Source organism: Aythya marila (genome assembly GCF_965140915.1).
Source record: "Aythya marila genome assembly, chromosome: 6".
Classification (NCBI taxonomy): Eukaryota; Metazoa; Chordata; class Aves; order Anseriformes; family Anatidae; genus Aythya; species Aythya marila.
In genome coordinates, this window is record NC_139047.1 from 23,015,621 (window position 1) to 23,025,937 (window position 10,317).

Genomic DNA, 10,317 nt, shown 5'->3' on the forward strand with positions numbered 1-10,317 from the left:
CAGGGGAACCAGGCCCGTGAAACGAGCTGCACTTGGGCAATGCGGTTGTTCAGCCTGGAGAGGAGGAGGCTCAGGGGCGACCTTATTGTGGTCCACAGGTACCTTAAAGGAGGCTGCAGTGAGGTGGGGTTGGTCTGTTGTCCCGTGTGCCTGGTGAGGGTGGACATTAGGTGGTCAGGTTGGACGTTAGGTGGTGAGGTTGGGCATTAGGTGGTGAGAGTGGACGTTAGGTGGTGAGGTTGGACGTTAGGTGGTCAGGTTGGACATTAGGTGGTCAGGGTGGATGTTGGGTGGTGAGGTTGGATGTTAGGTGGTAAGGGTGGGCATTATCACAGAATTTCTAGGTTGGAAGAGATCTCAAGATCATCGAATCCAATCTCTGACCTAACGCTAGCAGTCCCCACTAAACCATATCCCTAAGCTCTACATCTAAACGTCTTTTGAAGACTTCCAGGGATGGTGACTCCACCACTTCCCTGGGCAGCCTGTTCCAGTGCCTCACAACCCTTTCGGTAAAGAAGTTCTTCCTAACTTCTAATTAGGTGGTGAGGTTGGACATTAGGTGGTCAGGTTGGACATTAAATGGTGAGGTTGGACTGTTAGGTGGTGAGGGTGGATATTAGGTGGTGAGGGTGGATGTTGGATGGTGAAGGTGGATGTTAGGTGGTAAGGTTGGACATTAGGTGGTGAGGTTGGACGTTAGGTGGTGAGTTTGGACACTAGAGGTCAGGTTGGATGTTGGGTGTTCAGGTTGGACTTTAGGAAGAACTTTTTTATGGAAAGGCTTGTTAGGCATTGGGCTGGGCTGTGCAGTGCAGCGCTGGTCTTTAAACCTGGAGGTCTTTAAAAGACGTGTAGCTGTAGAGCTCAGTGATACGATTTAGTGTCAGACAGGTCGGTGTTAGGTCAGAGGCTGGACTGGGGGCTCCCGGGGTGCCGTGCACCCTATCTAACTGTGCCTGTCCCTGTGTATCTGTGTGGCTCTGTGCCTCCGCGCGCCCCCCGCGCAGGCCGTGCAACCGCCTCTGTCTCCTAGCAACCGCCATCCCCTTCCCCCCCCTCCCCGCGCTCCGTGACGCGCTGCGGGCGGGCGCCTCCCATTGGCGGCGGGCGGCGGTGACGCGGCGGGGCGGGGCGCGGGGGTGACACGTCGGACGGCGGCGCCGCCAGCGCCCGCGGGAGCCGCCCCCCGGTCCCGGCCCCGGTCCCGGTCCCAGGTCCCCGTCCCCGGTCCCCGTCCCGCGCCGCCCCCGCCATGCGCCTGTCCCTGCTGCTGTCGCTGCTGCGCCCCGCGGGCCCGGTGGCCATCGGCGTGTCGCTGGGCTTCACGCTCAGCCTGCTCAGCGTCACCTGGGTGGAGGAGCCCTGCGGGGCGCCGCCGCGCACCGACGCCCGCCCGCGCTCCGCCGCCGCCTCAGCCTCAGCCTCCTCCTCCTCCTCCTCCTCAGCCGCCGCCGGCTCGCCGCTGGGCCCCGTGGGCGGCCCGCAGGACGGCGGGAGGCACAACGGCAACGCGGCCCGCAGGCCCAACGCCGTGCCCGCCGGGCTGGGCGCCGAGAGCTGGGAGCCGCGCGTCGTGCCGTACAGACCGCCCAGCCCCGGCAGGGCCGCCAAGAAGGCCGTCAGGTGCGGGGCGGGACCGGGACCGGGACGGGGACGGGGACAGGGGGCGGGAATGGGGGCGCTGGGGGCGAGCTGCAGCTGCCGGGGGGCTGCTGCCCTCGGGTCATCCCCCTGGGGGCTGCTGGGGGGCTCCTCGGGGGACCTGAGCTACAGCAGTGCCCCAGGACCCCTCCCTGTGTCCTCTTCCCTGTGACCCTTCTCCAGGACCCTTCCCCATAACCTTTCCCCATGGCCTCTTTCCCCTTAACCCTTCCCCATAGCCCCTTTCCCCGCGACCCTTTTCCATAACCCCTCCCCATGACCACTTCCCCATAGCCTCTTCCCATGGCCCCTTTCCTATGACCCTTCCCCATGACTTCTCCCTGTGACCCTTGCCTGTAACCCTTTCCTGTGACCCTTGCCCATAACCCTTTCCCCGTGTCCTCCTCCCTGTGACCCTTCCCCATGCCCCCTTCCCCATAACCTCTCCTCACAACCTCTCCTCTTCTCTCCCTCCCGTGACCCTTTCCCCGTGACCCTTTCCCCGTGACCCTTTCCCCGTGACCCTTTCCCCGTGACCGCCTCCCGCTGCCTCCCCCTGCCCACCACCGCTGGGGCGCCTCATCACCGCAGTGCAAAGGTTGCGGGGCCGGGCGCAGCACGCTCTGCACGACGCCCAGCCCTTGTAGGGCCGCGTCCCTGCGGTGGCGTGTCCCCAGCCCTCACCCCGCCGATGGCACGGCGCGGGCGGTGAAAGGGCCTCCTTGTCCCCGCCGGGGGGTGGGCGGACAGGGGGGGAGCCGTGGGGCTGAATGGGGCCAGTGTGTGAGCCGAGGCAGCGTGGGAGCCGGGGGGGGGTCGCTTCCTGCCTCGGGGCCGGCTGGAAGAATTAAACCTGGAAGTCATTGTGAGCGCGGCAGCTGGGGGCGGCTGCGCCCTCCCGGTGCCAGCAGCTGGGCTGCGGCCACGCTCCCCCGTCGGAGCCTCGCGCCCGGCGCCGCGGGGGCTCAGGGGTGCTGTCCCTCCCGCAGGACCCGGTACATCAGCACGGAGCTGGGGATGCGGCAGCGGCTGTTGGTGGGCGTGCTGACCTCCAAGAGCACGCTGGGCACGCTGGCGGTGGCCGTGAACCGCACGCTGGCCCACCGCCTGGAGCGCCTGGTGTACTTCACGGGCACGCGGGGCCGCAAGGTGCCCCACGGCATGACGGTGGTGACCCACGGCGACGAGCGGCCCATCTGGAACATGTACCAGACCGTCAGGTACCTGCTGGAGCACTACGTCAACGACTTCGACTGGTTCTTCCTGGTGCAGGACGACACCTACACCGAGGCGCACCGCATCAACCGCCTGGTCGCACACCTCAGCATCGACACCCTCCTCTACCTGGGCCGCCCCGAGGAGTTCATCGGCGGGGACACCGACGGGCGCTACTGCTACGGGGGCTTCGGGTACCTGCTGTCCCGCAGCCTCCTCCTGCGCCTGCAGCCCCACCTGGAGTCCTGCCGCAACGACATCCTCAGCTCCCGGCCCGACGAGTGGCTGGGGCGCTGCATCATCGACCACACGGCCGTCAGCTGCACTGAGGAGCACGAGGTGGGTCCTGTGACGGAGATGGGCTCTGAGAGCCTGATCCCTGCCTGCTCAGCCTGGCACGGGCTGCCGCTCTCCCTTTCCTTGCTGTCACAGAGCAGAGCCCCCTGGCAGCGTCTCACGGGTGCTGCCCACTCCCCAGGGCCATGGGACCAGCCCTCGTGTGCTGCTTTCCCTGGGGCTTGCTGTGCTTGCTTGTGGCGGGGTGGGGTTGTGGGTCTGGGTTGGCCGTAACCTCTCTCCCCGTGCTGACGCAGGGCCTGCTTTACCAATACTTTGAGCTGGGGAAGAATGTGAACCCCGAGCATGAGACCGACCACCGTTTCCAGAGCGCCTTCACCGTCCACCCTGTGCTGGATCCTGTCCAGATGTACCGGCTGCACAAGTACTTTGCCCAGGTGGAGCTGGAGAGGACGTACCTGGAGATAGAGCAGCTCCAGGTGAGATGGGGCTTGGTTGGGAGGATCTGGGCTCTTCCTGCCATCACTTCCTGGCATCACCCAGCTTTCTGCTCTAGTGTGAGGGCTTTCTGACCTGCAGCTGCTCTGCGGTGTGATCAGCTCAGCTTCTGTGGCTGCAGTGGTGTCAAGAGAGCAGCTTTGGGCCCAGATGGGTGCTGGGGCTAGGGCGATTGAGGGTGCTGGAGCTGGCAGGGTGCTGAGGTCTGCTGGTAGAGGTGGCACGGGCTGGGACAAGGTGCAGATCCTGCTGCTGAAGGTGGCGTGCTGTGCATGCTTCTATGCACACTTCTCTCTAACTCCTCTGTGTCTCTCCTTGCAGCTGGAAATCCAGAACGCCAGCAGCCTGTCCGCCGACGGGGACCACAGCGCCACGTGGCCTGTGGGCATCCCTCCCCCGTTCCAGCCCAAAACCCGCTTCGAGGTCCTGCGCTGGGACTACTTCACAGAGGATCAGGTCTACGCTTGCGTGGACGGCTCCCCCAAGTGCGAGCTGCAGGGCGTGGACCTGGCGGACGTGGCCGACGTGGTGGCCACGGCCATGGAGGAGCTGAACCGCAAGTACCAGCCGGTGCTGCACGTCCGCAAGCAGCAGCTGGTGAACGGGTACCGGCGCTTCGACCCCACGCGCGGCATGGAGTACACGCTGGACCTGCAGGTGGAGGTGGTGACGCAGAAGGGGCACAGCCGCTCCGTCACCAAGCGCGTGCACCTGGTGCGGCCCCTCAGCGAGGTGGAGATCATCCCCATGCCCTACGTGACGGAGGCCAGCCGCATCAACATCATCCTGCCGCTCACGGCGCACGACCGCGACCACGCCGCGCGCTTCCTGGAGACCTACGCCGCAGCCGCCTTCGAGAGCAACGAGAACGCCGTGCTCACCTTCCTCTTCATCTACGACCCCTTCGAGGCCCAGCAGGTGACCCAGAACGACATCTTTGCCCCCGTGAAGGCGCAGATCACCGAGTACGAGCGCAAGTACGCCGGGGTGAAGATCCCCTGGATCAGCGTGAAGACGGACGCCCCCTCCCAGATCAAGGTCATGGACATCATCTCCAAGAAGCACCCCGTGGACACGCTGTTCTTCGTGGCGGGCGTGGGCACGGAGGTCACCGTCGACTTCCTGAACCGCTGCCGGATGAACACCATCAACAACTGGCAGGTCTTCTTCCCCATCCACTTCCAGGGCTACAACCCCGCCGTCGCCTACCACAACCAGGTGCCTCCCCCCACGCTGGACCTGCTGCGGGACGCGGGGCGCTTTGACCGCGACGTCTTCCACGAGGCCTGCTTCTACAACGCCGACTACATGGCGGCGCGCACCCGCATGGCCGGCGACGTGCAGGAGAACGAGGACATCCTGGAGACCCTGGACATCTACGACATGTTCATCAAGTACTCCAACCTGCACGTCTTCCGCGCCGTGGAGCCTGCCCTGCTGCAGCGCTACCGGCACCAGGCCTGCAACCCGCGGCTCAGCGAGGAGATCTACCACCGCTGCGTGCAGAGCAGCCTGGAGGGCGTCGGGTCCCGCTCCCAGCTCGCCATGGTGCTCTTCGAGCAGGAGCAGGGGAACAGCACCTGAGCCCGGGGCGCGGAGGGGCTGGCCCTGCCCAGCCTGCCTGCCCGCCCCGCCTGACCTGCTGCCCAAAATCTGTCTTCCTCCTTCTGCTGCGGCTGTGGAGAGCGGCCTCAATGCTGCCCAGGCAGGGCTGGGGTTTGCCAGCATGGGGTGAGCCGAGCTGAGCTCTGGGACCCCCGCGTCCTCACCCCAAGCAGTGCCGGCCGCTGCCTCGCTCGCCGCTGGCCCGGCGGGGAGGAGCGGAGCCGCGCTGCCCCTTGCTTTGCCCTGCGAACTGCTCCACCTCCGGCTGCTGCAGGACACTGAGACCCCACAGCGGGGCTGTGGCTGCCGCCGGGGACCAGCCGGGGCTGGGGCAGATCCCACACACGTCTCCCCTTTCCCCCGCAGTGCAGGGCTGTTCCTGGTGCTCATTCGGCTCTCCTGGCACCCTCTGGCAGAAGGGACTGGAGCGTTGGCCCTGTGCTGCGGGGAGGGCTGCCTCCCTGTGCCTGTGCAGCCCTGAACAGTGGGACCGGCCCCCAAAAAAAGCAATAATGAGGTTGGTTTTAGCGTATGCCACTTGGCAGGGAGACAGGTGTCTGAGCGCCCCTGGCTGCTGGGGCGGGGGGGAGCTGCGGCCCCCGGGGGCGCAGGGAGTGCTCCTGCCGTGTTCGTGTACCGTGAGCTGCTCCCCATGGGAACCCTGACCCGGGCCGCCTCGGCCTTCGCAGTATCCGTAGGACAAGGGAGGTCGCAGCCCTCCGACAGGAGCCGTCCCTGCCCGTGGGACGTGCCCCCAGGCCGTGCTGCCCCCCTGCTGCCCCTCGGGCCCCGCTGTGCTCCCCGGGCTGAGGGGCTCCAGGGGCGGTTCGGCTGCGCATCTCCTAAGGAGAAAGCGACTGAGGAGCTGCTCTGTGCTCCTGGTTTGTATTTAATAGTGGGGAGAGGGGGTGGGGGGTGTTTACACTAATAAAATGGAGAGATGGACGCCTGCCTCCGCCTGGTTCTTCCCTGGGGCACTGCTGCTGAGTGTGTGAGGGGCTCGGGCACACCCTGCGGGGTGAGGGGTTGTTTCGTTCTGGGGCTGTACCCAGGGGTGCAGAGCTCGGGCTGTGCTGTGCCATCCCTGGTGCCCTAAATTCCCGCAGGACTGGCTTGTAGGCCTTCATGAAACAGCATTATAAAGGAGTTTAATTGTTCCCTCGGGAGGGCTGTCTGTGTAGCGCAGGACCCGCAGCCCACCTTGTGGCAGCAGCCAGGTGTGCGCAGCTCAGAGATGTGCAGGGGGTGCACAGCGTGGACCAGCCCTGCTCTGCCCTTCCAGGACCAGCTCCAAGGGAGCTCCTGGGCCAAAATCCCCATCTGAGAGCTGTTGTGAATCAGCACTGCTGGGTCTGCCCTCTCCACCCCTTTTTGCTCCCTGATCTGCTCCCCGACATCTCACGGGGTGGGGAGTGGGGTTGCTCATTGTCCCCAGCACGGGCACGCTCACTGCAGCAAATGCACTTTATGGGGCAGCTGCTTTCAGCACTTGGTCACAAAATTCCCATATCAAAGAGAAATCCCCCAGAAAATTAACTAAACCTGCTTGCTTTTAGCTAACAAGTGCTCAGCAACCCCTCTGGAAATCCCCAGGGCTGTCCTTGCCCGAGGAAAGATCTCTCAGCTCTGCAGGTGTCCCCGCTCCCTTCCCCGTAACCAGGCGTGGGAACGCATGTGTTTAATGCATGGTTGTTACGGCTCGGATGCTAACCATTAGCTCGCCCCAAATATTTCTATTTCTGATCTTCCCCGAGCACATCCTTAATTCCCTTTAAATGCGAATCTGGGACAGAAGGGACGAGGCAGATGCAGGTGCGTTACAGATACATTTATTCTCCTGAGAGCAGACCCAGGAGCCTCGTTTGATCACACGTTGGAGGAGTATCCGATGCTAATGTAAAGCAAACTAGCGTCAAAGGAAGTTGGCTGCGAAAAGAAACCCTGGGCTGTCACTTAGTCGTGGCAAGGCGGTCTGGATGGAGCTGCTGTCTCCTCGCTGTTTACCCACGCTGAGTTAGAGCTGTTGGCGTACTTAGAGCTATGCACTACCCAAGCCCCGAACCACCCCCTGCTCGGGTGAACTAAGAGCAAATGACACTTCTTGTGGCACTTCTGGAAGGGTTTATTGGCAGCCTGGCCCATGGATGGGGCTGCTGGGACCACGGCATTGGTTTTGGGGCCGGCCGTGGGAGCAGGATAGGGGCAGGTGAGAACAGCTCGCCCTGGGCTCCGTGCTGGGTCACACACCACGCTCTCAGAGGGCTCCCGGGGCGCATCCCATCGCCTCACTGGCAGCCGTCCCAGAGCAGCCAGGCATGAGGCTCGGCCTTTCCTCGCGCCCGGCCTCACTCCTGCTCCTCCAGAATGAGGTTTATTTTCTGGCAGAACTCGTCGATGATGCCAAAGTCCCTCTCCAGCACGCCTGCTGCCGCGCGGATGCTCCCCGCCAGCTCTGCCCGCGCGCCGCGGGACAGGTGAGCCGAGTCCTTGGTGACAAAAAAGATGTCCAGGGCCAAGGAGAGGCCGAGGAGGAGCTGCGCGGCCGTCCCGGCGAGGCTCACGGCACGGCTGGCCCCAGCCAGCGCCGCGCTGGCCCTGGCCACGCTGCTGCCGTTGAGGACGCTGCGCCCCAGCCCTGTCACCACCCTGAACACCCCCAGGATGACGTCCAGGCTCTCGTCCTTCCCCAGCACCTCCAGCAGCCTCCGCGTCCTCTCCACGTGCTCCCGGCTGCCCGTGAACACCTCCGCCTGCGCCCCGAACTCCTCCAGCAGCGCCTCTGCCCCGTCCTTCCTTGCCAGGCACCCCAGGCTGTCGCTGACAGTGGCGGTGGCACCGACGAGGCTCCCGAGCAGCGAGACGCCGAAGCCCACGGCCGACAGCAGCAGCGCCGTGCCCAGCGCCGTGGGGGCCAGCAGCAGCCCCGCCATGGCCGTGGCCCCCCCCGCCACCCCCAGCACCCCGCCGGTGACGTTGGCCACCGCCGCTGCCCGGTGGCACCGCTCCGTGGCCTCCGCCGCGCGCCGCATGTCCTGCAGGCAGCTCCGCATGGCGTCCCGGGCGGGCAGCAGGGACAGCCGCACCGTGTCCCCGATGGTGCTCCGGCTGGCTGCGGGGCTGGGGCGACAGCGGGGGGGTGAGTATGGGGTGGCATCAGCAGGACCTGCCCAGGGTGTAAGGTCCCAGGGGAGCAAAACCCGTGAGATATAGGGACCCGGCCCCTGGTTGGGGCAGGATGCAGGGCTGGGGGTGCCCAGGACGCGTTTCCCACCCCGCCACCCCGTTGTCCGCCCCCCGCCGCTGGCAGCGCCCACCCCTAGGGCCGCGCTCACCTCTCGGGGGCCCCGCAGGAGAGCCCCCCGTGGGGCAGGGCGTTCTCGCAGACGGAGTTCCTGGCCGTCTCCCCGCAGCAGGCGTAGCGCCCGGCCCAGTAGGGCTGCCGGTGCCTCAGCACGATCTCGAACTCGTACTCGATGCTGTTGGCGTTGAGCAGCGCCTTCCGCAGGGACTCGAAGAGGGGCACGCGCCGCTCGGTCCAGATGGCCGCGCCGCCACCTCCGGCCCGAAAGCTGGCCGTGGCGTAGGTGATGTCGTGCAAGCCCAGGAAGTGCGATGCCTCGTGGATGAGCGTCCCGGGCTGCGAGTCCTTCTCCAGCTCGCTGGGGGCCTGCCAGAAGAGGGGGCAGAGGTAGATGGTGCGGTCGCAGGCGTTCTTCTTGACGTAGGCGTAGGAGCCGGCCCGGCGGGGGTTTTTGCGGAAAGCCGCCTGCTGCAGCTGCGAGACGAGGCTGCGCAGCAGCTTCTTGGTGAGCATGGCGTAGCGCTCCACCCAGCCCTCGCCCCCCTGGCCCTCCCCGGCCAGCACCACCACGTCCTTCAGGTTCCTCATCAGCACCCGCTCCTTCCTCAGCGCGTCCTCCAGCACCTCCAGCGCCGCACGCTGGGCTCGCCGCGCGATGCCGCTCTCCTCCTCGCTCAGCTCCTCCGACACGTCCTCGCTGCAGGGCAGGGCGCAGCACGAGCTGCCCGTCACCGCCTTGGTGTGGATGAGGGTGGCCTTCCGGGGGGACATCCTGCAGGGGCAGCTGGCTCAGGGCACGGTGGCGGAGGGACCCAAAGCCCCCAAGGGGACCTCTACCGGTGCTGGCAGCCTCTGCCACGGGGAGACAGAGCAGGGCCTGGAGGAGGCAGGAGAGCCCTGCTCCCTGCAGCACCAGGGCTGTTCCTGCTTTGCCCCCCTTTCCAGCCCAGACCCCATCCTCCTCCTCCCACCTCTGGGCTCCACCAGCACCCCCAGGGCCCCACCGTGGTGTCCCCGACCTCACCTGCACCGTGCCCCCAGCCGGGGGACGGGTGACGGAGGATCAGGCAGCCGTCAGCCCCGTGAGAGTGCAGTGCCGGGGAAAGCAGCGGCCTCTCATCGATAGGGGCCGTGCCTGGAGCTGATAACACGCCCAGGAGCTGAGGGGCAGCCAGCACCGCTGCTGGGGGCACCCCAATGCCCAGCACCTTCCAGCAGAGCCCTGGCCACGGGCAGGGCTGCGGGCTGCAGCCCCAGTGTGGGGAGCACCCACCGCAGCCCCCCTGCCCTCCCCAGCTCCCCAGGGAGCTTTTGGCAGCCCCCGGGGTGGGCAGAGCCTGATTCCCCCCCCCAGCACCGCCTGCACGGGGCTGATAGAGCCCAGCAGGGTGCTGCCGGGGCGCCCGCCCTGCCACGGCACACCCGTTGCGCTCCGGCCCACGGAGACGACGTGAGAGCTCCTGGTGCTGGTGTGCAGCCAGAGCACAGCTTTTCTGGGGAAGGCGTGAGGATCCCCACCCCTCCGTGCCCCCCCAGCCACTCAGGCAGCTCTGGACCTACTTGTGCCTCTTTATTAGGGAGCTTTTGTACATCTATAAAACAGTGGCGCACACCTCCGACGGCCACCTCCCGCCGCCCTGCCCGTGCCCGCCCCACCCGGGGCTCGCTCCCGCTGCCAGGGAGGGGGCCACATCCTGCACCCGGTGCCCAGGCACCCTCCTTCCCCCTGTGGTGCTGGTGGGGGGCCTGGCATCGCT

The 10,317-nt window shown here is 66.0% G+C and overlaps 2 protein-coding genes across 2 annotated transcripts; one reads left to right on the forward strand and one right to left on the reverse strand.

Moving 5' to 3' along the window:
• The first annotated feature begins 1,168 nt into the window (after nucleotides 1–1,168).
• Nucleotides 1,169–6,181, forward strand: CHPF (chondroitin polymerizing factor). Its single transcript, XM_082764135.1, has 4 exons — nucleotides 1,169–1,626; nucleotides 2,634–3,198; nucleotides 3,453–3,635; nucleotides 3,976–6,181. Exons 1-4 carry the CDS (start codon nucleotides 1,256–1,258, stop codon nucleotides 5,236–5,238), a joined length of 2,382 nt encoding a protein of 793 aa, XP_082620261.1. The 5' UTR covers nucleotides 1,169–1,255; the 3' UTR covers nucleotides 5,239–6,181.
• Nucleotides 6,182–7,122: 941 nt separating this feature from the next.
• Nucleotides 7,123–9,816, reverse strand: LOC309879310 (uncharacterized protein). Its single transcript, XM_082762863.1, has 3 exons — nucleotides 9,585–9,816; nucleotides 8,592–9,332; nucleotides 7,123–8,376 (listed from the first exon to the last, which is right to left on the reverse strand). Exons 2-3 carry the CDS (start codon nucleotides 9,329–9,331, stop codon nucleotides 7,605–7,607), a joined length of 1,512 nt encoding a protein of 503 aa, XP_082618989.1. The 5' UTR covers nucleotide 9,332; nucleotides 9,585–9,816; the 3' UTR covers nucleotides 7,123–7,604.
• Between the last annotated feature and the right edge of the window lie 501 nt (nucleotides 9,817–10,317).

What these genes read in the sequence shown, in the direction of transcription:
- CHPF (XM_082764135.1), top strand. Translation starts at nt 1,256, where the DNA reads ATGCGCCTGTCCCTGCTGCTGTCGCTGCTGCGCCCCGCGGGCCCGGTG. An exon ending in GCCGCCAAGAAGGCCGTCAG is followed by an intron (nt 1,627 to 2,633) that starts GTGCGGGGCGGG and finishes TCCCTCCCGCAG; the next exon opens with GACCCGGTACATCAGCACGG. An exon ending in GCTGCACTGAGGAGCACGAG is followed by an intron (nt 3,199 to 3,452) that starts GTGGGTCCTGTG and finishes GTGCTGACGCAG; the next exon opens with GGCCTGCTTTACCAATACTT.
- LOC309879310 (XM_082762863.1), bottom strand. Translation starts at nt 9,331, where the DNA reads ATGTCCCCCCGGAAGGCCACCCTCATCCACACCAAGGCGGTGACGGGC. An exon ending in TCCTGCGGGGCCCCCGAGAG is followed by an intron (nt 8,377 to 8,591) that starts GTGAGCGCGGCC and finishes CTGTCGCCCCAG; the next exon opens with CCCCGCAGCCAGCCGGAGCA.